The sequence below is a fragment of the Physeter macrocephalus genome, chromosome 6 (genome assembly GCF_002837175.3).
Source record: "Physeter macrocephalus isolate SW-GA chromosome 6, ASM283717v5, whole genome shotgun sequence".
NCBI classification, from domain to species: domain Eukaryota; kingdom Metazoa; phylum Chordata; class Mammalia; order Artiodactyla; family Physeteridae; genus Physeter; species Physeter macrocephalus.
In genome coordinates this window covers 29125882-29153809 of record NC_041219.1, presented here as the reverse complement: position 1 = coordinate 29153809, position 27928 = coordinate 29125882, and the positions used below count along the sequence as shown (strand labels likewise).

The following is a 27928-nucleotide window of genomic DNA, read 5'->3' as shown; positions in this document are numbered from 1 at the left end:
AGACATTGAAATATAGCTCTCAGATCTGAAAATGTCTTTATTTTGTAGAAAATGGATTCCAGGAAGGTTAAAAAGCAATACCAGAGGGTATAGGTGCAGAACTGGATGTAGTCATTCAAAGCATTCAATTAAGAATATGGCAATATAAATATGTGAAAAGCATCTCTTAGGTGTTTGAAACAAAATGTATTAGGTCATTCCTAATTAATTGGAGCTTTATAGCATTTCCTAGACAGAAGGAAAACAGTTAACATTTCAAAGTCCTGAAAGCTTTTTCCTTGGTTAATTACATTAAATGGTTTGCCTTTTATCAAATTCCTTCCTTTTTAAACATGGATAAAAGTATTACATAGGTCCACTGTTAAACAGACAACAGGTTGCAAATTATTTCTGGTATAATGTATTCCAACAAAGCTTAGAAAATAAAAGGTGTTGCGGTGGCTCTGGACTAAGTTTAATAGTCATCTCCTCTGCTGACAACTTCTTTACATGTTGGACGCAAAAGTATGGTATGTTCAAACTGCGCTGTATATGATCCTTTAATGTCACATAATGGTGGATATGGATCTACAATACCCAAGTCACACAGATTCTTCAGAGCCATCAAGTATTTACTTTCTCCCAAACGATCCAGCCATCTGCGGCAGAAGGCAAGGGTGCCAAAGTTTTCGTTGATGACATTTAACAAGTGTTTTGTTCTTGGAAGCCTAAGACAAGAAAATCCAAGATTAATAGTTGGCTAAAAAGTTAGCAACTCATTCCCCTCATTAAGGAAAACTCAAACCAAAGCTATGACTTCACTTAGTAATTAAAGTTCAAAAAACTCTTTTTTGCTGCCTTTTTCAACATTCAAAAACCAAAATGTATAATACCCAATTACAGATGGCAGATGAATAGGAGACCAGATGAAGGCTATCTTATATTTGTCTATGCATGTGTGTGTTAACTTCCAAGTACAGACTCAATAGTATGAAGGTGGGAATTTCCCTTTTGGGGGACATTTCGGCAGTAAGCTGAAACACCTGAACAAAAAGTAGACACTGCAACCATCTCCAAAAAAAAAAAAATATATAAAGTTTACCAATGGGAAAATACTAAGAACAAAAACCTAGGAATGCCAGCAAAATGATAATCTCTGAAATTATTACGCTTGTTGGAAACTGGATATGAAGAGAATACTTACATCATTCTCATCTCAGTTAAAATTTTTAACAGGACAATTTTTCTGCTGAATTATAGAAATCCACAGAACTTATTTTTAGGCCATAGAACTGTGCATTTATGAATGTGCCACTGTGGATGTCTGTCACATTTTTTAAAATGCTGTTAACTGGGAAGAGAAACTCATCAGTCATATAAAAACTATAGTCTCTCACCTTATTGGCACGTGTCCAACATCAAAATTTTTCATGTAATGTGAACATTCCATATCATCATGAACCACGCCTTTTCCTGTGCTACCAAAGGTTTCAATGGCATATACTTCTCCTTCCTAAAAATATATATAAGGGTCAAGGGTAGAGAAGAAAAATTCAGAAATTCAGAACTAATAAAATTCCCATCTCAACTTCAGGCTGAGGTAGTCCCATACCTGGCAGTCCTTATCTACCTTTTCCTGCTTTATCTCCTTAGCACTTTTGGTCTTTGTGTCATCTATTAAAATGTAAGCTTTACATGAGCAGGGAATTTTGTTCGCTACTACTGAATACATTCCAGTGCCTTCTAAAGAGACGGGCACCTACGAGATGCTCAGTAAATATTCACCAAGTGTTCAATGAACCTTTGACATGCCTCACTTCCACAGCTGACTCAGCCCCAGTCTGACCAGACACAATCTGCACACTCACACAGCCCAATTCCTGTCTCACACAGCCCAATTCCTGTCTCACACAGCCCAATTCCTGTCAGGGTGAGTATGGACGGATGGCAAGTTAATTGTGCTCAACATACTATATACTCAACTACTGCTAGCTTCATAGTTTGGTAGGAAAAAAAAAAGTCAAAATGCTTCACAAAAGAACAGTGTTAATGGCATACATACCTCCATTCTTGTTGCCTCTCCTCCTTTCACAATGGGCACTGTTTTCCCAGCATGTATTCTATATGGCCCAATTGAATGGCCATTTAGATTACGGATTGGTTTCACTGGCATACAGAAAAGAAAAAAACAGTTATTCAGGGTCTCTAAAAGCACAAACAGGTATGGCTCTATTAAATAACCCCACATTAAGATAGTTAAATACAAACTGAAAAACTACTGGGATATTGCAATGTCATTGATTAAAAACTAGAAGGAGTAGGGAAATGATGGAAAAAGAACAAACTATGTGGTGAGGACATGATGGGGGTCCATCTAGGGAGTTATTGTTAATAAAAATACAGTGAAAATATCATGTATATAAGCATTACAAACATGAAAAATATGTATTTTCATGGTTATGGACCAAAAGGTAATTTGAAAATGAGGATTCTGTGTCAAAATAATAGAATTAAGAAACCTTAAATTTTATTATTACATCAACATTTCAAATGTTAAAAAAGAAAATCTAAACAATCCCAAGGTCCTGGGATCACTGATAGAATAAACAAATTGTTCAGTACATTCACACAATGGAACACTTACTCAACAATAAAAATGAAAAGCTACGGATACACTGACCTGAAATAAAACCAAATGAGCAAAAGAAGGCACAATTATATACATTTGGTGCAATTCCATACACACACACGCACAATTCAAAATTAAGCATAATTAAACTAATGTTTAGGGATGCATAACAGATGATAAAGACAAAGAAAAGGAAATGCCAATCCTTAGTACTCAAGATAGTGGCTTATTAGAAGAAGGCTTCTGTAACTGAGAAGGGGTATACAGAATAGGGGGGGCTTCTGTAATGCTGGCAGTATTCTATTTGTCAAGGGGTAAGGTTACATAGCTTTTACAATTGTTCAGTTGAAGTTTTACATTGTATTTTCAGTTTTTATTATATTCCACAATAAAGGTTAAAAGAAAAAAATCTAGTTCTACAGTGCTAGAATCTTCAGTGTGAGTTACCATTCTTCTAGGGCAGAATTAGGTAGCAAGGTGTTTTTTTTTTCAAATCTTTAATAATGACAAGCATATTACAAATTTAGGGGGTGGTACAGAAAAATAAAACTCTTAATTAGCTCTTAAAAAATGATAAGCTAAATTTATTTTAAAATTCAGCAAGCATTATTATTCCTCTAACACCTGACAAACTGACCCCCCAGGCCAACCAAAAACACATTTAAATAAAACGATTTCTTAGCCATACCAACCTAACACATATAACTAAGTTACATAGAAGAAGCAGGGCTCAGGGGTATCCATTTTTATAGTATACAGGTTGTGTACAGTGGCAGGTAATTCTGGAACGAACAGCTATAAAGGTAATTTTCCAATTCTATAGCTTCTTGATCAAGGTAAATAAAACTACTCCCATGATGGCCTGGCCTGGTTCTGTTATGTAGTTTTTGGGAATTGCTTCTTAAAGTTCAGCCTATAGTCCATTTCCTCATCTTCCCAATATCATGATTTGTCTATACTCTTTACGCTTAAACTAGTAAAAATGAATTCTGTCACCCTCAACTAAGAACCCTGATCAACAAAATAACTGGTATAAAAAAGTGGGTACCGAAATAATAGAACCTAAAATGTTGCATTGGCTTAGTGGAAGAGGTAAGAAAGTAGATATTAAGGATTCCAACATTGCAGGCTAGAACTGTTATGTGGTGACTAAACATTAAGTCAAATTGTCACCTAATATACCTTGAAAGGCAGACCACATGCCAACCAAAGTTGTAGAATTAGGAGAAAATAGAAGGGAAGATGATATGAGAGAGATGTGAATACGTATTATTTGTTGTGGTACCGATCTCAAAACTGGGGGTGGGAAACAACAAATATTTGTTGAATACTAATAAATTCCAGGCACTGTCATAAAATTTATATTTCTCAAAAACAAAACACAGTATCTTGAATCCTATTACAATCAAAGAAACCTGGGTTTCTTATAGGGACTTCCTTGGTGGTGCAGTGGTTAAGAATCCGCCTGCCAATGCAGGGGACACCGGTTCGATCCCTGGTCCGGGAAGATCCCACATGCCGCGGAGCAGCTAAGCTCGTGAGCCACAACTACTGAGCCTGCGCTCTAGAGCCCACGAGCCACAAGTACTAAAGCCTGCGTGCCTAGAGTCCATGTTCCGCAACAAGAGAAGCCACGGCAATGAGAAGCACATGCACCACAACGAAGAGCAGCCCCCTCTCGCCACAACTAGAGAAAGCCTGCGCGCATCAACAAAGACCCAATGCAGCCAAAAATAACTAAAATTAAATCTTTAAAAAAAAAAACTCTTTAAAAAGAAACTTGGGTTCTTAGAGTTACAGAATTTATCTAAACTCAAAGATAGACCTGCCTAACCCCAAAGCATGTTTTCTTCATTAGCCCGTAACACCTCCCATCCAAGTGTGAGAAGTCTTAAGCATTTTTGACTTGTACAGACGTTCACAGGTTTAAGGATCGGCAAGAGAGCAACAAGGACAGGCTCTGTGTCAGGTCTTAGAGGAAGAACCACTGTGCAGTTGGTAGAACACCAGAGTCCAAAAGTATCTACAGGGGAATGCAAAGAATGGTGAATGATGTGAATTTACTGAGGGACAAGGAAGCGTGAGAGTCTCCATGCTAAATTAGATTACAAAGGAGTCAGGATTTGGTTAAAGGAAATGTAGGAAACATTCTATAAGAAAGTTTTTAAGACAGGAGTTACAGAGAGCAGGAGCACAGATTAGGAAGGAGAATGGTGGCTGGAGAGTGGTCAGATAAACCCTGGGAGTTGGAGAAAGGCTGGACTGACAACACCAGAAAGCACAGGTGACTCTGGGATTGTGTACACAGGCACTGGCTGGGAAAGACTAGGCAGCAAGGGGAATAAAGATTAAAGGAAGGACACACAAGGAATTAACTGGCCTCTAAATTTTAAATTCAACTTAAAAAAAAGGTGGGGAGAGTCATCAATGGAAAGGGCCTCCGGCTTCTGTCTGAGCCTGTGATTAGTCACAGAAAATCTAGCCTACATTTCAGCCATCGTGGGATAAATCCCCAGGTGTCTTCTTATCAGCTACCAGGGTAGATGACAACAATTCCCACCAGCTAGCTACCACAGAATTCCTACCGTGAACAGGTCATTTCCCTTGTTTTTCCTCTTCATGTTCCCAATTTCCAAGAGATAAAGATGAAGCAGCTGATCTAAAGAAAGAACTCAACGCGATCTTGCAAAATTATTTCTGCCAAGGTCACAGACATTTCAAAATAAGATGTATTTTTAGAGAACATACCTTGATATGTCTTCCCATCTATTTCAACTTCGTAGGATTCCATAACTTCTTGGATGGCCTCACCAACATCACACAGACGGACATCGATTCCAGCACACTAAAAATAGAATCATGTATACTCTGTTATTCAAAGTGCAGAATTTTACAGCAACTTAACTTCTTAATATCTTAAAATAAGGGACAAGCAGAAATGACTTCCTCTATAAAAGCCTTCCATACACTGTATTACAATAACCCACTTAAAACCCTAAGAGTGGTGGACCAGTCTTACATAACCCAAACAGGCTATAAAGTGCTCAAAATATGTTGAATGAAATGGTGCTTACAGTTCACATACCTTTATTCCAGTGTTAGTGGCATCTTTTACAGCTTTTAATAATGTATCATATTTGGGATTAAAAGTGACAGTAAAAGCGCAGTCAATAATCCTACCTGAAAGAGAAAATTTGTCTTTAAGTTTACTTATCAGCTAGTCAAATGATCTACTTTATAGTATCTACTCAATTAACCTTGCTAGTTAACAGAAACATAAAATGATGGGCTCAAATGAAGGCAGCACATCAAGTACCCAGACAGCAATCATAATCAAAGGGAAAAAAAGTGTAAATAAGTTATACAAAGGTTTTGAAATGAAAAAATTAATTCCAGGGTTGGCATATACTACTTCAAGACAGCACCAATTCAATATTCACCCCGGCAGTTATACAAAAATATAAAGAGAAACAAATCAAAGTGAGAAAAGCCTGGGGAACTAAGGAACAGCACAGTGGGCAGAGAAAATGTATAGGTCCACAGGACACTAACCATCAGACTAGCTTCTCCAATTTAGTAAAACCTCAGGTAAGTATATAATCTAAGCTTTGCTTTCTCACCTGTTAAGTGAAAGTAAAAGGTACTTACCTAACACGGTTTGGGAGAGAATATAGAAAAGTTAACAATTATATATAAAGGTTGGTAAACTCAAAGGTTCTAAGTAAATGTTTTTTGTTATTATATGAATAAAAAATGTCTACAACAATGAACTGAATGAGATGTAAGATTCTATTTTTCATGCCTTGATACAATAGGTAATAAATCTCAATTACCCAACAGTTTTCACTGTACTCCACTAAGTAGGATGCTTTAAAGTAAATCTCAAAATCTACCTCAACATAGCTCTACTGAAAAGTGAGGCATCAAGAAGAAAATGTGAGAGGTCAGTATCTACAGCCCCACCCAACAGGGACAAGACTAGAGTTTTTAGGAGGAGGGTGGAGTGGGAATTATTTCTAACAACTCACCACTTATATGTGTTCCAAAGTCTATCTTACAGATGTCATCATACTGTAATACTGTTGTGTCACCAGCATTGGGAGTATAATGGGCAGCACAGTTATTCAGAGAACACCCAGTAGGAAATGCCAGGCCTGCATTTAATCCATTCTCTTTTATTAACTTCCGCGAACAGTCTTCCAACTTTTCACTTAAAAAAAAAAAAAAAAAAAAGGAATTTGTTTACTTTTATGTTCCTACCCTTATATACCTTACAGCTCATCAACTCCAGAAAGTTTACTAAAACTCTTAAATTACTTTCTGGGAGTGATCTGAGCACTTTCTGCATGTGACTAAATAACAGTCCTTCGACACTATGAACACAGTAGTTCATCTCTAAAAAATAAAGAGAATTTAGTTCCACTAGAAATCTGGAGAAACAGAAAAACATTCCACTTTCAACTTGATTTACCAGGAAATAAGATTCTTGACTTAGACTAATTTAAATGCTGATTACGTTTTATTTTCTCAATGCTGCAAGTTTTGAATATTCTTGGGATCAGAGTATTAAGTTGCCCTATAGCTTATTATTTCGCAAGGGGAAAGCTGGAGAAACAATTACTTTTATTGATTTCTTCATTGCATTATAAATGTTTTGTGTCCCAGAATTTTAATTTAATACAACTTACTGGATAGCAAAGTAACAGATTTCCAAACAGAAAATAAGAATCAGTAATGTGTACACATCTGTACACGTGAGAGTACATGAGTACAAAATAGGGTGAATGAAGTTGCAAATGTCCTCTTATGGTTTCCTCATTACATCGACACTAAAAGAATTTAGAAGGTATTTCTAGAACCTTCACTTAAAGTTTTTTGGCAAAGCATTACATAATGAAAGCCAAACATTACAATTGGAGAGTTAGTTCTAAACAATTTTTTTTATCATGTTCTTACAAAAACATATCCCTTTTACCAGATTTCTATCATTGTCATCCCAGGCTTGATCCAGCTCATGACATATTTTCTAACTTGTCGATGTGCTTCTGCAGCTTCTCGAAAATCGTTCCAAATCTCTTCACTAGCTTGATCTAATGCTTTCTTTTCTTCACTTGTAGTTCTCCAAGCAGCTGTCCGCCTTTATAGTATGCATAGTATAGCATTAGTCATTTAATAAACAGCAAAATAAGCATAACAGCTGAGATAAAAATACACTAAGATATTTTGGACCAAAAAATTACATATTCAGTTTCTTTTATTAAAAGTCAGCAAAGTTTCTGAAATACAAGTACCCACACAGGTACAACCAAACCTAATCAAGTTAAACCTTTCGTAAGACTCTTAGAAAAAAAAAAAAAAAATCCTCAAGTGAGATTTTATTCATAGTCAGAGGGACTAATACCCTACACCACATAAAATAACACAAAAGTAGAGAACCAGAAAAGTCAGAAAAGAGTCCTAGAAACAAAGCAGAGGGGAGGAAAAAAAGTCATCCTTCCACTTGAGGTAATATAAATTTTAAGGATGCACCAAATATTAACATTTAACTTCACCAACAGGGCAAGTACTAATCCAAAGACTTGACCTGGCAACCTGCATATACCTTCCTCAAAACATAAAATATTATGTGCTTTTACAGGATTTTTCTAATTGTATATATATTAGAGGTAATCTTCCTTGAAGGAGATGGCTCAAATTTTAAAACTGCCAAGGATAACAAACAGATTTTTATATTCAGTATTTGCAAATGAGAAGATCTACTGACTCCCTTTTTAAGCAGTACATTTCAAAAACAACTGCTTCAAGTGAAAATCTTTTTTAAAGTTACAGCTTTCACAGAATCTTAAGCAATACTGAATACAGAATTCACAAGTCAGTGATCACAGAAGTATAAATTATACTTAGTATAAAAGTGATGCCTTCAAGAAATAACTCTTAATTGCCTCAAAGCCAGTGGTCAGCAAACTACAGCCTGCAGGCAAATCCAGCCTGGCACTTGTTTTGTAAATAAAATTTTTTTGCAACAGCACTTCCCTGGTGGCGCAGTGGTTAAGAATCTGCCTGCCAATGCAGGGAACACGGGTTCGAGCCCTGGTCCGGGAAGATCCCATATGCCGCAGAGCAACTTAAGCCTGTGCGCCCCAACTACTGAGCCTGCGCTCTAGAGTCCACAAGCCACAACTACTGAAGCCCGCGGGCCACAACTACTGAAGCCTGTGCACCTAGAGCCCGTGCTCTGCAACAGGAGAAGCCACCACAATGAGAAGCCCGTGCACCGCAACAAAGAGCAGCCCCCACTCGTCGCAACCAGAGAAAGCCTGTGCGCGGCAACGAAAACCCAATGTAACCAAAAATAAATAAACAAAAATAAAAAATAAAGTTAAAAAAAAATTTTTTTTGCAACAACATAGCTATGCTCATTCATTTATATACCATCTATACCTACTTTCATGCTACAACAGCAGAAATGAATTAACATTCAAGACCTGAAATATTTACAATATGACCCTCTATAAAAGAGTTTACCCAACTGCTTTAAACTACAGCCCCCTAAGTTAATGCCCCAAAATGCTTTCAGAGTTTTTCTGTGTGTCAGCATCAAGTTCATTATTATTACTTCCTATTGCAGCAGCTACCTGTGCCAACATCTACTTCCTCTGATTTGCTACAAAGGCCCAAAGGAGCTGTCCTATGTGAAATTGAGGGTATTTAAGAGTCACAGAGGCTTCTATAGCTTATTTACTGTTTGGAAATATATTTTGGATCTATCTACTGCTGTTATTAGAAAACTGAAATATTATCAGTTTAAGGTCAATTTTAAACCCCTTACATACTTAAATGTGTTATTACTTTTATAGGAATAGTAAAAACTAAGAGGCAACTTGTAATCAAAGTATTCAAACAAACACCCTCAGAGCAGAAAGTAACAGGATAAGATCCTTTAAAAAGTATATTCTCAAGATGTGACTCAACTTTTTTCAGCTGCAGTACACTTATAGTTGCTCGCTCCATGCCCGGACAGACAAGCCACAATCTCCTGACCTCTAGTTGTAACTCTAGCCCTCTCTCTCCCAAAAGTCCAAAAATCTTTCCTGAAAACCAGGAATCCAAATATTCTAAGAATAAATCATTCTTAGGCACAAGAGTACTAGCTTTATTCTCAGATCAATCTTTAAGCAAAATAAATCACAATTCTTCATCTTTTACATGGACCATAATCCTGGCACATATACCTACAGCCACACCTGACAGTAAAGTCTGAAAGCACCTTCTGCTTCAAAAGCCAAAGATTTTTGTGGAAAGTAAAAATATCAGCTAATATTTACTCTAGGGTGGTAAGATAAAAGACTATGTCCACAGGGAACTGATGGATATTATGCATGTAGGGATGTGAAAAGGGAATTGGTCATTATCAATTCCCATTTCTTCTCCTCAGTCCAACCCTTAAGATTCTCCAAATTGACTTCTTATAGGTTAAAACATAAGTGTAATTAAATTTCAAATGCTATTTGACATTTTAGAATCAGAACATGATATAATAAAGATCCCCAATACTGAAATCAATAGATCTCATGAGTATCTTACACTTCTGAAGGTTGAATGGCTGATTTTTTTTTTTTTTTTGGCTTCAGGGTGGCATGTGGGATCTTACTTCCCTGACCCCTGAACAGGGATTGAACCCACACCCCTTGCAGTGGAAGCATGGAGTCTTAACCACTGGACCGCCAGGAAAGTCCCTGGCTTAACTCTTAGAACCAGTGGATTCTTCAAAAGATTATGGAATGTTCTGCATTGTTAGTAAAGAACTATCAATCAATTGAATTAAATAAATTCTTTTGCTAAGTCTTGAGTTCAAGTTCAAAGTCATTAGTGATATTCGAGAGCTTACTGCCAGGGTCTATAATTATAATTACAGGCCCAAATGAAAGAGAAAGATTATGAAGGAGTCTTCCCTTTTCCTAAATTTGATTTTTTGACAGCCTATTTAACAAAAATTTATAAATAAGATGAAAAAAATCATTCTAAGTCATACCAATTATTCCAAAAGGCAGTTAATTAAACTGAGAGTCAGGTGAGGCATGTTTTTAAAAAAAAATTATGTCTGTAAAACAAAACTATCAAAACAACTGCTTGAAAGAGAATCTTTATAGGAAGTGTTTATAGAATATATAGGGACTTCTCTGGTGGTCCAGTGGTTAAGAATCCACCTTCCAACACACGGGACATAGGTGCGATCCCTGGTCAGGGAACTAAGATCCCACATGCTGTGGGGCAACTAAGCACACACGCTATACTAGAGGGCCCACGCGCCGCAAGGAAGAGCCTGCACGCCACAATGAAAGATCCCACGTGCCACAACTAAGACCCAACGCAGCCAAAAATAAATAAATAAATATTTTAAAATAATAATAATATAGAGTATGTAAATTCTTCGCACCTCTTTGATATTTCTGAGTCTTTTTAATATTTCATCATCTTTACTGGTGGATGTATTAAAAGCAGAAAAATATAAGTAAAACCAAAAGATACAAAGGTATCTATTAATTTGTAATAGTCATAAATGTTTCTGAATTCATTGCACAGTTAACTTAAAAGTGATTATATGTGCATTCTTAAAGCACTATACAACACATTTACAAAAACCATTTAAAATGCATATCTATAAAAAAATACATATCTTTAGCCCAGAAATAATTAAGAATGATGCAGATATGACACCAATTCCTTCCTCTGGAAACTGGTATTCACAGAGAAAAAAAAGGGAACTCCCTGGCAGTCCAGGGGTTAGGACTCTGGGCTCTCACTGCCAAAGGCCTGGGTCCAATCCCTGGTTGGGGAACTAAGATCCCACAAGCCACGAAGCACGGCCCAAAAGAGAAAAAAAGAGAGAGAGAAAGCATGTTTAACTGCCTATAAGAAGAAATTATAGTTGATCCCCAGCTGGTAAAGGAAAATTCTTCTTACAGAATAATGTCAGCAAATAAATGTAGAAGGCATGACAGAATTAGACATTCACAATTATTAAGTCCTCATAAAATAACTGATAAAGCAAGGATCATCAATGGATATTAAAATAATTAAGTGAAAGGTTGTTAAAAAAAAAAAAAAGGATTTTCCAACAGTACCAAAGTATCCCACAGATTACTTGGAAACTGCAAAAAGAACAAAGTACCTTTAAAAAAGAAACAGCTGGCTGTCACCACATTAACCAAGTGATCAAATACAGTAAAACTAATAGTAGACAGTAAACAGTGGTTTTAAATCACAGGCAGAATTAAGGAAATTTTTACTTTCTTCTTTTTGCTTATCTGTATTTCCTAACTGTCCTATAATGAACATGTATTCCTTCTAAAATTAACAAGTGTCTCAAAAAATTGCCTACTGAATTTAGAAATATATATCAAGAATTTCAAAATAATTCTTTGTTCTATTTCTAGAGATCTAGAAAAAGGGAAAAATCAGATCCAATTAACGTACCAAGATGTTCATCACAGAAATTTTTCTAGTGGCAAAAAAATGAAAACAGTATTAATGTTCAAAAATAGGGTAATCGCTAATAAAATTATGCTAGATACAGAACAGCATTATAGCTATTAAAATTGGTTTCAAAAAATTTTAATGACACAGGAAATGCACGCAGAATGTTAAATTTTTTTAAAGAGCAACAACCATCCTAGTAAAAACTGATGGATTTCCACACATAAGGAAGATGTTCCTAAGGAATGAGAATATTTACATTCTCAAAATAATTTCCCACAAATTACTAATTACAAGAGGAAAAACAAAAATGATACAATAGAGAAACTGGTTAATACCTTATCCAAGTGAAAGAAATTGACATCGTGTGCCTTCATATTTGACAACCCTGAAAAGGACACAATATCTACTTATCTAGTAACCCACCCCAAAATGCACAACCTACTCTCAAATACTTCAGAAAAACAGTATGTGTACAGATTCACCAATATAACATTTTTCCACATTTGCCTTCTATCTTTCTATCTTCCAAGGAGAAAATGGAGTGTTATTTGTATATTATACATAATATAAGTGTCATATTCCATTGAGATTAAGAACGATAAAGCAAATGTGACAAAATGTTAAAGATACTCTGAGAAAGGTATGCAGTTCTGTGTACTAGTCTCACAGAATGGAACTACTTCTGTTAAGTATGAAATTACTTCAAAATAAAAAGTTAACATAATGCACTCAACCTGGGTGGCAGTTACACAGGTAAGTTCTTTGTAATAATTCATGTAATTTTCAATCAAGGAAGGCAAGATACAAAACCATATTTAATACTTTACCAAATCCGTAAGAATATTGATTGTAATCTATTTGCAAGTAGTCAAAACTGATTATATGAATCTCAAAAAAATTGAGATTTATTAAAGAACAAACATAACCACAGTTTCTCAATTTCTTTTGTATTTCTCCAGGACAGCACACAACATTGCTTTCAATATTTAAGAAAAGTATCATCCCAAGAGATATTATAATATATAATTAATATCTTCCTGTATTGTTTCAAAAACGGAACTTATTCCACCAATACAATGTTTAGTTTGCATTAGAAAATGATAGCAAAAAGGAAAAGGTAGTTTCCAAGATTTACAAAATCTCAATTATTTTTTCTTGTATTAAACATCACTTTAAGTGTTCCACCATATTCATGTTGTTAAAAATATTAACAATGTGTTAACACGTATAGGAAATCTATGGCTTTCTTCCCCTTTAGCAACAAGAAAACAGAAATGGAAATGGGAATAAAAATATCTCGTTCACATCAGTAACAAAACAATAGAACACTTAAGAACAAACTTAACAAAAAAGGGACAGGACCTACATTAAAAAAAAAAAATCAGAATAAGGTGGAAAATATACAATGACAATGGAGAAGTCAATATGATACAACTGTCAGTTTTCTGAAACATACATAAATATGATGTGATTCCAATAAGAAAGGCATTTTTCTGTGGGTATGTGTATTAAAACTAAAAATATGACCAAAAGTAGTTGAGAAAAGTAAAAAAAAGAACTGTTGGGTTGGGTTGTGTGGCAGAGGAGAAACAACTGACTTATCAAATTATCAAAATAAACAGTATTAGTATAGAAATAGACAAATAGATGAGTGGAACAGAATAAATAATACAGAAATTGGTTCCATTATATAAGGTAACAGAGTTCCATTATATAAGAATAGTATATGGCAAAAGTGGTCATTCAATTAAATAGAATGAACTACTTAAGAAACAATTCTAGCACAACTAGCTATCCATTTGAAAGAAAGTAAAATTAGCACTCCCAACTTTAGACAAAAAAATTCTAGACCAATTAAAGATGTAATAAAACAAAAAATAAGAGTTTGAGAAAATAGAAGAGACTGCTAGGAACCCAGAAGTACAAAATATGAATATATACTGTTATTTAAAATCTTTAAATGTCCATCAACAGACAAATGGATAAAGAAGATGTGGTACATATATACAACGGAATATTACTCAGCCATAGAAAGGAATGAAATTGGCTCATTTGTAGAGACATGAATGGACCTAGAGACTGTCATACAGAGTGAAGTCAGAAAAACAAATATCGTATATTAACACATATATGTGGCATCTAGAAAAATGGTACAGATGAACCAGTTTGCAGGGCAGAAACCGAGACACAGATGTAGAGAACAAATGTATGGACACCAAGGTGGGAAAGTGGGGGGTGGGGGTGGGATGAACTGGGAGATTGGGACTGACATGTATACACTAATATGTATAAATAGATAACTAATAAGAACCTGCTATATAGCACAGGGAACTCGATTTCACTTCGCTGTACAGCAGAAACTAACACAACATTGTAAACCAACTATACCCCAATAAAAAATAAAAGTATAATCTTTAAACTTCTGCAAGAGCAAAAGAATAAAGCCAATAATCAAAAGATGCTCAAAAATCACTAGCAATCTGGGAATCATAAAGTATTAATATATTCTTTGATTCAGCAATCCCACTCCTGGAGAACTATCACATAATAAAACTGCCAGCACATAAGGAGATATATATGTATATTCCCAAACACATATATGTATACATACATATATATGTATATACTTGAGAGATCTTTATTGCAAATGGTTTATAACAGCAAAAAAAAAAACTGGAGGCAAAGTGAAGCTCATCAATTACAAAATGGTGGAATAAAGTACGGTATATTCATGCCACAGATTATGAAGCCATTCAAAAGAATAACAGAGCTATTCTGATTGACTTAGAGGGACTTCCAAGATGCAGCCCTGATGAGAAAGGCATGGAGGAGGAAAGTGTGCCTACAATTCTGTTTTTGTAAACAAATAATGACCAAAACACTCTCCTTACACAAACAGAGATAGATGTACACATACATGAGCATAAAACATATGGAAGGCTACCCGCTAGATGGTTACATGGGTCAGGAAGGAAGAGAAAACAAGCAAAAAAAAAAAAGATTATATTAAAAAATAAGTGTCATCACATCATATGTACTATGAAAATTTATGTAATTAATATAAAACTGCATGTTTGTGACACTTTAAAGATAAATGTTTTAAGACAGGGATAGTGACTGAGGTATTCAAATTCAAAGAAAAGATCCCCATGCCATAAAATATTAACATCGTGTTCCTTTCTAAGTTTAAAGAAAAACAATGATGTCTTTACAGTTCAAAGAAACAGTGCTACAGTAGAAGCTTTCTTAACCAACTATTGCAACCACTGGATTAACCAATGCTCCTGATACCCCTGTAAACCATACAGACCAATGCCCACTGTATTCTGAATACTAGTGGCTAGGTTCCTGTTCTGAATAATAATAATAACAGCAGCTAACACTTATCTAATGCTTACTATATGTCTGTCACTGTTCTAAATGCTTTACATATATTATTCCTCACAACAACCCTATGAAGAGCCCATTTTATGGATGAGGAAATGAAAGCACAGACATGATAAATTACTTGCCCAAGTCACAAAGCTAATAAGTGTTAGAACTGGGATTCAAATGCAGATAGTTAGGTCCCAGCTTCCAGGCTCTTAACTAGTCTACATAATGCCACTTAAAGTGTCTGCTAACCAAATAAAATGCATTCTTTCAGAACACTTCCAAGAATCAGGTTATCTGTGCCCAAACCTGTGTAAGTCATCTGTACTTGTTATTGTAATTACGTAGTTTAATTATACATTACATAAAAAGAATTGTTTCTATGAAAACTAAATTGACTACTCAGAGAAGTTTCAATAAAGGCAAGTCGTCAAAAAATACTTCTGTCAAATGGAACTGTAAATGATTTCAGGAAAAAAAAAAAATGTAGATATAGGCATCAGCCCGCAGATTACTTAGTTCTTACTGTTCACAGAAACTCAAAATGGAACAGACCAGACAATGCATTATGGATTCAGCCCATGGAAAAAAAAAAGTGGAGTTCAATGCAATCCATGCTCAAAGATCAAGAATGATGAAAAACAAATGTTTGTTTTAAGTTAACTTTTATCAATAAAGATTAACCAACTACTGGTCCCAATCATTTTGGATAAGAGGGCTTCTACTGTATCTTCTCTGCAACAAATTCATAAGCTTTTTTATTAAGGTAGTGGAGCAAAGTCCTAAGAAAAATCAAATCTGCTTTATTGCTAAACTACAACTTTCAAAAGTCAAACTGGAAGTTATTTTATGATCCTTACCCATCTTGTGTGGGTGGGTACTCGCACTCTTGTCCTTTGGGAAATACACCATTAGGATACAGGTCACATATTGGAACTGAGGGAGGGTCTGTTTGAACTTTTGCTGTGAGATACAAATAAAGCATTAACTTCTGTAGTTAAAAACAAAATTAAGCAGTTAGCATTAGTTTTTCTCAGTTCCTAATTGTTATTATATGTCCTGACTTTAAGGAACCTCCCTGGTATCAATTTACAGTTAAAAACAGAAGATATTTCACCACAATAGCCACCTCCTGATTTATAATTAATTACTTGGGAATAAAAATATTCAACTCCTCAGAACTCCATTATGTATTTAAACAGTATATGACTTGGCACAAAGAACACTTCTAATGTTCTTGTCTTCATTTACTATACTGGATATGGAATAGCATACAGAGGCTGGCTTTCGCAAATAAAAATCAAAGAAGCAACAAGAAAATAAAAAAGAAATCCTATAGCGATAAAATAAAAATATAAAGCTATTATGTATTAATAAAATAGGCAAAAAACTTATTCCAAGGGTATATTATGTATAAAGTTAGTATACATAGTATGTATACTATGTATACATACATACACAGTATGTTAGTATGTATACATACCCCAGGGCTAAAAGACTTTAGGTAGCCTTATACAAATTTCCAGATACTTGAAAAAAGTTACAGTACTTAGCATATGTTTTAAGGACACATTATTTCCCAAACTATATTCTAAGACACCAGTGTTCCAAAATGCTTTTTAAAAATATTTAGAGATGTGTCTTCTAAAAATCTGTTTAAATGCGTAAGAACTAGTTCTTATATAGTTCTTACTCTACAAAGAACTTTCTTTTAGTAACAAATGCTGTATCTAAGGAATGTCAGGAAGTTACATAAGACTTAATTTATGCAATAATATATGACTTTCAATGTATACCTGCAGCATGTCACAACTACTGAGTTGAAGTGTGTGGTTTTCTTTTGATTTTAACCAGTCTTAGGGGTTTTTATCTGAAATTTTAACACATATTTTAGATTTCTTTGTTCCGCAATGGGAAATAAAAGGACGCATATGAAGAAAAATATGACAATTTACTGAGCCAAATCATTTATCTACAGAACCATTTTTTGGTTCCCTCTTTTAACCTGAATATTCAATATTTCACAAACACCCACCGTTTTCCTCTTTTTTATGTAATGTTTAGAAGTGTTCTATGGACAAATAAACTTGGGGAATGGTGTTTTAGGTTCCTCCGAAGAGGGAACGTTTAGAATTTGAAATCAAAAACGACCTTAGAGGTCATCTAATTTAGCTTCACACTCAAATCCAGGAATCCTCTAACACCCCTGACGGATGGCACTAAGTGCCTGACAGCGAGGCCATCACTATTCCCAAGCTAAAATACATTCATTTGGGGAGAACTGTAACTGTTAGAAAGCTCTTCCAACACTAATCTCCCTGTTACTTTCATCTGTTAGTTCTACTTAACTCTTTGCAGTTAAAAAAAAACTTACTTTTCATTTCTACTGCTTCCTTCCTCTCTATGATGAGAAACCACTTTAAGGGATGCGGTTCTTAACACTTTCACTCATATTCACCAACCCTGTCAGTGTTCCTTTTAAGTTGGTACTAGAATTGACTTCTATTAATAGTTCAAATAAGGTACAATTAGTATAAGAATACACTGTTGATTCTAAAAATCCTACTGCTATTGAAAGGTTAAGATTCCCAGCTTTCTGGTTCACACTGTATAAGCACTCAAAATCCTTAGGATTCTATCACCTTATACTAACTTTATATATGCTTATTTAAATTTCAGCTTGTTAATATTAGCCTATTGGGCTTCCCTGGTGGCGCAGTGGTTGAGAGTCCGCCTGCCGATGCAGGGGACATGGGTTCGTGCCCCGGTCCGGGAAGATCCCACATGCCGCGGAGCAGATGGGCCCGTGCGCCATGGCCACTGAGGCTGCGCGTCCAGAGCCTGCACTCCACAATGGGAGAGGCCACAACAGTGAGAGGCCCGCATACCAGAAAAGAAAAAAAAAAGAATAAGGATGGGACCTGCACCTCTGCTCCGCAACGGGAGAGGCCACAACAGTGAGAGGCCCGCGTACCGCCAAAAAAAAAAAAAAAATATTAAAAAAAAATAGCCTATTGTCTCAGTTTTCTTTTGAAATCTTGATTTCTGTCAAAGTATTATAATCTTCAGCTTTATATTTCATCTACAAATCTAATAAAGATGCCTTTTATATTGTCCACAAATTATTAAGACAAAATAGTTAAAGGACTCAAAAAGTTCATTAGAGAAAAAATAAAGAATTTGTCATTGAAATAAGTTGAAGCCTAGCCTTTACCACTTATTAGCTGTGACTTGGACAAATGCCTAAATGCACCAAGCCTCAGTTTCCTCATCTACAAAATGAGGAACTAGATGAAATCTTGGATAACCTTTGAAACTTACAACATACTATGTCCAAGTTATTATCTAAAACTATGAATAATTATAAATATCTGTATTGCAGTTATTGTTCACTATCACTTACAATTCTCTCACTTTATAGATGAGGAAAATGAGGGCAGTAAACTGCCCCTGATTACAGTATTTGGCTTATTTCATAAGTGATTTATGACAGCCTACACAAATAAGACATTCAAAGCAAATCAGAAAGCAAAAATCAAAACACAGAAAGAACCTAACATAGAACCTGAAATAAGGCCAATATAAAACCAGATTTGGCTCTAAATCCTCTAGTAGCCAATATCAAAAAAAAGAAAAAAAAAAGGCTAGGTTATTTGCATAGTTCATGGTGCTTCTGTAATAAAACACATTAACTACTCAGGAAAAGCACAATTATTCTTGATACTAAGACCAGACCAAAAAGGGTCTCTCAAGACTGCTCATAAAGAAATATAATGAACAGTAAGTTCAACAACATCCTCAGAGGAGGCACAACAAAGGCTGATGGCATCATACTAAAACATCTGTCAGTGGAAGAAGTCTACCAAGGGCAAATACAAAGCAGCCTCTTAACGCTCCTCCCTGCTTATCTACCTTCATTAGGAAGCAATTTTAGAGTATTTGGAGAAATATATCTTTCTCAAGCCATTCTCAGGTAATACGTCTCACAAGCACACTACGAACAAGGAAGGAACATGACATCATAATACCTGGAGATTCCTGGAATGCAAGTAATCTGTGCTCATTAAATACAGATTATGCTAGGGGCAGAACTGACATCCTGAGTAGAAGGATCTAACCAGGATAGATGCCTGACTAGAAAGAAGGCTATTCCATCTCCACCTAGAGACATATCAGGGGAATGGCTGGCAGAGCCAATAGCTTTCTTAAAAAATAATTTAAGTATTTCAACCCAGAGATAAAAATGAAAGTCAAACCCTCAATATTCTCATTCATAAAATTTCAGCCTAAAGATTTTAAAGGAAGGAAATTAGCCAGACACTCAATGGTCCCCAATAACCAAAGGGCATCCAAGGTTAGAACTTGTTCTGATTCTCAACCCAACCTTTATTCCCCAATACTATACAGACTCCCCTTAGTCTCCCTAAGAGTTTCAGGTCTATGAAGATGTTTGGTTATATCGTTTATAGAAACAAAATACAAGTAGGATCATATTTTAAGTGAATCTGAAATACTGCAATACATGTTATTAATAAAAATTCACCATACACACAAATTTTAAATAATGGGACTCCTCATTAAATATTCCTCAAGAATCTCTTAATATCAAAACTGGCAGGTGAACAGCAAACTATGTTTATCCTATTACCACTTGGTGGCATTAGTCATCACTGACAAAATTATTTGAATTATTCAAATTTTAAATTATAAAGTTTTTCGGAACTCATCCCTAACATGCAGTAAAATACAACAAATTTATTATTAACATCCCCTGGCTGAATAACAGCTAAAAAAAATAACAAGACTGTTAAACCAAAGTACTTGCCAAACAGCTGAGTTTCACTAAATTCTACTTCTATTAAGCCTACATTTATTTCCCTAACATATACCAGGATCTTAAGCAACTTCAAATCTACTCTTCAAACCTGCTGGTTAATAACCACTTCTAATTTGGCAAGTAGGATTAACTAAAGACACTAACGTCCTCTCTTCTTCTTCTTCTTTTTCTTCTTCTTTCCAGTTGCTCCATCTCCATCACCATCTCCATCTAAGAAAACACATGTCAAGTTCACTTAAGCCTTATAAGCAGAGGGACGAAACAAGCACAAGCAGACAAGTACGTACGTATGTACGTACGTACGTACGTACACACACACACACACACACACACACACACGGTGCATCTTAAACAGCATACGACAAAGTTGACCCAATATTCTTAGAATTTTGTATATTGTTAGCTTTAAGTACCAGAATTTGACTTGTATAATCAAAAGCACTAGTAAACTTTACTTTGACTTACTCTACTAAAAGAATTGTTAAGATATTTTTAAGAATAAAAAATGTATTAAATAACATCTTTTTTTAAAAGCAAAGAAAAACAACTAGTGTTACTGAAATACCTGTAATAATGACTGTATGACTTCATCTGAAATAATAATAGTTACAGTTTATATATGCTTTGCAGTTAAACACCTGTATTTCATGACCTCATGTGATCCTAAAGCAACCCTATGAGGTAACAAGGAATGTTTAAGGGACATGCCCAAGATAATCCTAACTGATAAATAGCAAAATTGAACCAAGAATATCAACTGATTCCTAATCCAGTGAGAGGTAAATGGGGTCTCATATTTTAAAATATCTTTTCCTGGGACTTCCCTGGTGGTCCAGTGGTAAAGAATCCACCTTCCAGTGTAGGGGACTCAGGTTCGATCCCTGGTTGGGGAACTAAGATCCCACATGCCACGGGGCAACTAAGCCCATGCACCACTACTAGAGAGAAGCCCACACGCTGCAACAAAGGGTCCATGCGCCACAATGAAAGATCCTGCATGCCTCAAAGAAAGAAGATCCGGTGTGCCGCAACTAAGACCAGATGCAGCCAATAAATATAAATAAATAAACAAATAAATAAAATATCTTCTCCTGCATAGTTGTTATTAGAGAAAAAGAGTTCTCCTTCTTTCTGGATCAAATTGTATACAAAAAAATTTCTACTTTTCCTAGGTTCATAGTTTTCAGATTTTCAAAAGAACCCGATGACCAAAAATAAGAACTATTTCAAAAAACAGCTGGCAAAAGAATACACAAAATAGCCATGACCTGCCTGTCAGTTTTCTTAACAACTTTGCTTGAAGCTCAATGACCATACACTTAAACTTTGAGAAAAAATAAAGAATACGATTATGACCAAGATTAAACAGTGAGTTAAAATATTTTAAATAAAGGTATCAAAAATAGACCTAAGTGTCTGAATTTCTAAAAATGCTGCTCAATAAATTTCAACAATCATTTCTGAAGTATGCTAACCTACCCACAAATAACTGAAATAACTAAGAGCAAATAACTAGGATATTCACTAAGCTTATTTCGGTAATCATTTTATGATGTATCTAAGTCAAATCATTATGCTGCATACGTTAAACTCACACAGAACTGTATGCCAGTTATATCTCAATAAAACCGGAAGGAAACAAATAATGAATGAATAAACAAACGAAAGATGGGAAAAAAATTGCTCAAAAGCTCCCTCAATGAATCATCTCATGAGGCCAGTTTGCACTGTTCACTACACTTTGTCCTGCCCCAAAGTGGTCTCTTTTGTTTGGTTTTAAGTCCCATTCCTTCCAATGAGCTTTCCATCAGCATTCAGCCCACAATTCCACCTCTAAATTTCAATAAATTTTATTGCAGATACCAGTATATCTTTCCAACTCTATATTTTGTCTCTCCACAATAATCAGTTTTCCTTTAGAAAAAAAGATATTGATATATTAGCTTTCCATCCTCTCAAAGACTTCTCACAACAGTTTAATAGTACTGGTTGATCCTCATTATCAAAATGAATTAGGAAAGCGATGAACCCAAACTGGAGAAAGCGATATTCCTAAAATCTTCTTTAGTACACTGAAGATTTCCATTCTGACAAGCAAAATTTCCTCCTTCAACGTCAAGAGATTCATATAACTTTGCAGAGGTGCAATGAACAAGGCAGGCACTGTCTTCAAATTAGCACTGTGATTGATATTCTACACACAGTGGGTCAACAGCAACCTATTACATTACCCTGAATTTACAAATACCTTTCTTGTTAAGAGTTCAAAATATGTTTATAATCTGAAGCATAAACCAAGGCAGAATGGACAAGAGATTTGCTTAAGGAAAAGGAAAAGCTAACTATTCCCTTGAATCTGAAACCAAGCAGGACCCTGTGGGGCCTTCCTGGGGACAGACCCCAAGTCTCCCACCTCTTTTGTAAAAAAGCTTTAGACTCCTAGGCTTTCCCTGAGTTCCAAAGAGCAAATTTAATCAGAGACATGAGAAAAATGCAAAAACAAAGGAAAACAATCAAACAAGACTAAATAATAATAGTTCGGCCATAAAAACAAAGAACCTTTAGTTTCTCCTCAAGGGCTACAGATAATATCTTGAACCATATCCTTGAGTTGGTTTGCAGATACTAACCGCCCCCACCAGGTGGAAAAAGTTAGCTGTATGCTGACCACCAGCATACAGACTCCAGATCAGTTGAAACCAGAAAACTAATAACTGAGAATCCCCAAAAGTCAGCCTGTTACTGCACAACCAACCAATCAAAAGAATGTCCACAAGCTGATCAGGCATCTGGCAACCCTCACCTCTAATGCTGCCCTTAAAACCCTTCTCTAAAAGCCTTCAGGTCTCTTGGGCATGAGCTGCCCATTCTCCTTGCTTGGCATTTTGTAATAAACGCCGTACTTTCCTTTGCTACAACCTGGTGTCTGGGTTTGGTAACAGTTCTTGGCACTTTTTTCCACTAAATTTGATTGTAAGCTCCTTGAAGGCAGAGAATTTATCCTTCTAAAGGAAAAACAACTGCTCTGCATTATCCTAACATGATAAAGTACAGCAGGTATTTGTTGCTAAGGACTGGAAGGCATAAGCCCAAGCTGGCAGTGCTTGAGGCAGAACAGTATAGATCATAGCAATAGATAATTAAGAATGGGAAAGCCCTATCTCCTCTTCTGCCAAAAGAGGCTGTAGAATAAAAATAGTTCTCCTAACTAATCACTCCCTCCACTGTCTTACTGATAGCATCAATTCCTACAATTCCAAGAGTTGCTGTCTTTAAAGAAATCTTTGGCAAAAGCTCCAAAACACCACAAGGATCTGGGGTCAGGAAATTCATAATAGATTTGAGAAGCACTCCAACATGCTCCTTTGAAAATAAAGAGAAGTACCTTTGATAGAGTAAAAGGAATAGACTTGGAATCAGGTGCTAGGTTTGAAACTCTGGCTCTATTATTCTATACAAACTAGCTGTGTCACATTGGGCAAATCATATAACTATCATTTCCTGTTTGCTTGGTTTTTGTGAGGGTAAAATGAGAATGGATGAAAGTATCCTAATATAGTGCCTAGTACATATTAGTTGTTCAATAAAAGTAAGTTAAATAAACATTCAATTTTATCTTATTAATACTCACCCACTACTCGGCCTTTTGTTAAGTACATTTTTAAAGTTGAGATCTGTGTTATTTGAGCATTCAACATATCCAACTTTTTAAAGAGTTGCTAATAACTAAATACATTTTCCTTTTCATCTGTGACATTGAGGCTTTAACATCAATTAAGTAAAACATCAGAGAATATTGGACTATACGGACAAATAAGCAGCTTTGGTTAAATAATGTCATATTTTCTTGCTTTCCTAACCACAAAAATCAAATTAACCATTTACCTTCATCGTCATCAACTCTTTCTTTCTCTTCCAATGCTTGTCTTTCCAACTGTCTTGCTACCTCATCAACCGAGGCTCCTGATTCTTTATCAGGTTCCTGTTGTTCTGCTGATCAAATATAATAACATAAATCAAATCTAATAAAGATCTTCCCACTAGAATATGTTCTAAGGATTCTAAAAAACACGTAAGTCTTCCTGATAAGTGTTCAGAAAACAAAAGCAGAAACATTACTTGAAGCAGAATAAAATTTATTTAATGACAGAAAAATCTTCCATATCTAAGTAGTACTGCCCATTCAACAAAATACTGATTACAAATTCTCTGTGCTAGGAGCTAAACTGTAAGTTGTTCCCTACCCTTAAGTAGTTTTAACTTTTTTAAAGTATTTAACAATTAGACTGCAACAAATAATTTATTAACCAAGCAAGGACTTAAGATGGACCATAAATGCTGAAGGCCTTAGTAAGAGGATTTCTGTGGGGCCCTGGGGGCTTCAGGGGTTCGGGAAGAAAGAAATTGTCAAGCCGGGCTGGGTAAAATAAAAATAAGTAGGAAAAGATATTCCATTACTAAAAAACAAACTTCTCCAACAGCTAAGCACAAGAGCAGGCCCTGCTCTACAAGTGATTAGAAGGTAGCTATAGGAGTAATATGTATGCATAAAAAGAGATAGTATTACCATGTAGCACACAATGAAGTGACATGCTGGCTACAGCAGAGAATTCATCCTGAGAGATACAACTTAAAGATAAATTAGGGTCAAAGATATATTAGGTTAAAGATATATTAGGGTCAGTCTGCTAAACACCTTAAAAGGACAAACTGAAGAGTCTGTATTTCATCTGAAAGCCAGGAACAGCCACCAGACTATGTCCTGGGATTCAATTTTGCTCTGGAAGCGTCCCAGCCCCTACAGCTCTCCCTCTTCAACTCCCATCTAATCAAAATTTCAAAAGGATACAGGTTAACCCTCTCTAACCTCTCTCAACTCCACTTCATCTCTTCTGGCTTCCCCACTGTCCTCTCACTCTTTCTGTGGCTGAGTTTAACAGTACAAATAACTCTTCCTAAAACCAAGGCCTTGATGCAACAAAAACACTGACTTCTCACAATCAAATAGTTAAGTTTCTAACTCATAATATAATGCAACTGAAAACTTTCAGCTATTTTCCTTGCCTTACCAATAGATTTAGAGAAGCTCCATTCGGACCCACAGAATATCCTACCCAGACTGCCTACAAGTGGCATCATAATCCAGGCCTAAAAGCCCAAAAGCTTGACGATACTGTGGGATTAGGCAGGTGAAGAGTCGCACCACCACCACACATCCTGCCATTACTACTCAGTGACAAGAGCGCGTGGGCAGTCACACACATACACACACACACACCCCAAAAGGGCAGCGCGCCACGCAAATCTCTCCGTAAACTGGGATGGTGGGGGGAGGTGCTGCTGAGGCACTAAGACTCAGTTACTCCACCCCCAACCCTCGACGAAAATATGTCCCACGTTGCTCCAGCAAGGAGGCGGCAGTATGGGTCAGAACCAGATTTTTGAGGAGACCAACCCGCGAGGAAGGTGAGAGGGCTGGGCCCTGGGCACGGCTTCAGGTCCGTCGCACCGTCTGCGTGGGAGCTAAGCGCCGGCAATGCAGGGCTCCGGCCCAACGACCCCACAGAAGCTGAGGCACCCTCTTCTCCACCCCTCCCCCACCAGGTCCCTAATACCACGCGAGAAGCCGCCTCTCCCCAGGACTGGGAATCTGCAGCTCGGCCCGGACACACGTTCGGTCCTGGGAATCACTACAGGATTCTAAGTCCCTAGTCCCTGTCAGCCCCGCCGGGCCTGAGTCGAGCCGTTCGGCCATCCCGGCAGGGACTGGGAAAACATAAAAACTCCCTTTACCTGTGGCAGCTCCTTTACTCTTCTTCTTCTTCCGTCTTTTTTTCTTGGCCGCCTCCTCAGCCGTAGAGGCAGCTCCCTCCTCCCTGTCGTCTGGATCCAGGTCGCCATTCAGGTGGCTCCCGCAGGACGCTGCCTCCTCCACACCCGCCATGTTGGCCGAGAGAGCGCAAGGAACTAAGACAGGGCGCCTAGGGCCCGCTCCTTCTTCACCCACCTACACCAGCGACGCCGGAAGCTGCTCTCGATGGTAGGGGCGCGGGGAATGCTGGGACGGTGGAGGACTCGACTGTGAGGATTGCGCGCGGAGCGGGGCTGGGCTCGCCTCAGGCGGGCGTGGCCGTGGAGGTCGGGAAAACCGCGCGAAACCTGACCGCTGTCTCGTCCCGCGCCTCGGGCAAACCTGCCTGCTAGGGTCAAGTTGAATACCCGTGCCTGCCCTGTGGACAGGCGCTGCCCGCGCGCGGGAGAGGGGCCTCTCGGCTGGAACCGGAAAGTTTTATATACGTGGTTTTTTTTTTTGTTTTTTTTTTTGTGCGGTACGCGGGCCTCTCACTGTTGTGGCCTCTCCCGTTGCGGAGCACAGGCTCCGGACGCGCAGGCTCAGCGGCCATGGCTCACGGGCCCAGCCGCTCCGCGGCATGTAGGATCTTCGCGGACCGGGGCACGAACGCCTGTCCCCTGCATCGGCAGGCGGACTCTCAACCGCTGCGCCACCAGGGAAGCCCTATATTCGTGGTTTTATACAGCGCACCGGAAGCCAGGAGAGGGGCGAAAAAATGCCTTCACGTGTACACACTTCTTTTTTATGACTCAAAAGGACTGCGTTTTTATTCACAATTACAGCTCACAGTGAGGCCGTGCAAACACTTAAGGAGATGTACCTACAAAGGGGCCTGACTGAAGAGGCAGTCAGAGGATAAGACATCAGGAGGCGTCTATTATTAGAGAAGCCAAGGAAAGAGAGCGTCTCAAGGAGGAGGGAGTGATCAAATGCGTTGAGTGCTAAGAGGTCAAGTAAGAGGATGAAAAGTGCCAGATGTATATATTATAGTGACATGGAAACCACTGGTGACTTAGCAAGAGCTATTTAGGTAGAGAGATGGAAGCCAGATTAGAGAGTTGAGGAACGAGAGGAAATAGAGAATCTCTTCATCTTTCAAGTTTCAGCTTAAATGTCACTCCCTCAGAGAATCCTTCCTCAACAGTCTATTTCAGGCCCTGCTCATACAACCACTCATTGAATTCTTAACTTTTTTTCATGGCAATTTGTAATGAATTTATTTGTGTGATTATTTGTTTTATGTGTGTCTCTCCAACTACCTTGAGCTCCATGAAGACAGGAACCTCGCCTGTTTTGTACTCATGACCAGCACCTACCTCTAACCTAAAGCATTGTAGGAGCTCAGTAAATACTCATTGTATAAATAGCACTTAAGAAGTGCCAAGTACTTTACATTCATTATCTCATTTAATCCACTTTTGAGTTGGGGAAATTAGAGCTAGAGAGTTTTGGTCACTTGCACCAGGTCATACAGGAAGTAAATAGAGTTAGAATCCAAACCCAAGTAATCAGGCGCCAGAAATTTAGTAATTCTGTATTGTGCCTTTCCAGTTGAAATTCCTAATCAGTTCAATAAATATGTATTGATTGTAGGCTAGAAGTAATTTTTCTTGGTGGAAGATACAAAAGTGAAAAAAAGGTACCTTCAAGAAAATTTAGCATTCAATGAGACATATAAATAAATAAGAATAAAATAAGATGCTAATACTTTCCTTACATCATTTATTATTTTCTATTCCAAGTTAGTCTGTCATATAGATGAAGATTTTTAAAAGGG

General features: G+C 36.9%; 2 protein-coding genes across 3 annotated transcripts in view; one reads left to right on the top strand and one right to left on the bottom strand.

The window, feature by feature from the left end:
- Positions 1-21: 21 nt before the first annotated feature.
- On the bottom strand, positions 22-26341 carry METAP2 (methionyl aminopeptidase 2). 2 transcript variants are annotated; one of them, XM_007125123.4, is made up of 11 exons: positions 26091-26341; positions 24183-24290; positions 20442-20507; positions 16321-16423; positions 7584-7745; positions 6637-6818; positions 5694-5788; positions 5357-5453; positions 2042-2145; positions 1377-1492; positions 22-707 (listed from the first exon to the last, which is right to left on the bottom strand). In XM_007125123.4, exons 1-11 carry the CDS (start codon positions 26239-26241, stop codon positions 455-457), a joined length of 1437 nt encoding a protein of 478 aa, XP_007125185.1. In that variant the 5' UTR covers positions 26242-26341; the 3' UTR covers positions 22-454. The 2 variants fall into 2 exon arrangements, with proteins under 2 accessions (XP_007125185.1, XP_007125186.1); XM_007125124.4 differs by having other exon boundaries at positions 24183-24287.
- LOC114486420 (uncharacterized protein C3orf20 homolog) overlaps positions 26240-27928 on the top strand; it is a 49892-nt gene continuing 48203 nt past the window's right edge. Inside the window, exon 1 of the mRNA XM_028490450.1 lies at positions 26240-26337. Within this exon, the coding sequence (XP_028346251.1) occupies positions 26240-26337 (98 nt within the window). The remainder of the gene's footprint in view (positions 26338-27928) is intronic.

Coding starts and splice junctions, on each gene's coding strand:
- METAP2 (XM_007125123.4), bottom strand. CDS start 26,241: ATGGCGGGTGTGGAGGAGGCAGCGTCCTGCGGGAGCCACCTGAATGGC. Junction 2,146..5,356: donor AGATGGGAAGACATATCAAG/GTATGTTCTCTA, acceptor TCTGTATGCCAG/TGAAACCAATCCGTAATCTA. Junction 708..1,376: donor GTTGGACACGTGCCAATAAG/GTGAGAGACTAT, acceptor TTCTTGTCTTAG/GCTTCCAAGAACAAAACACT.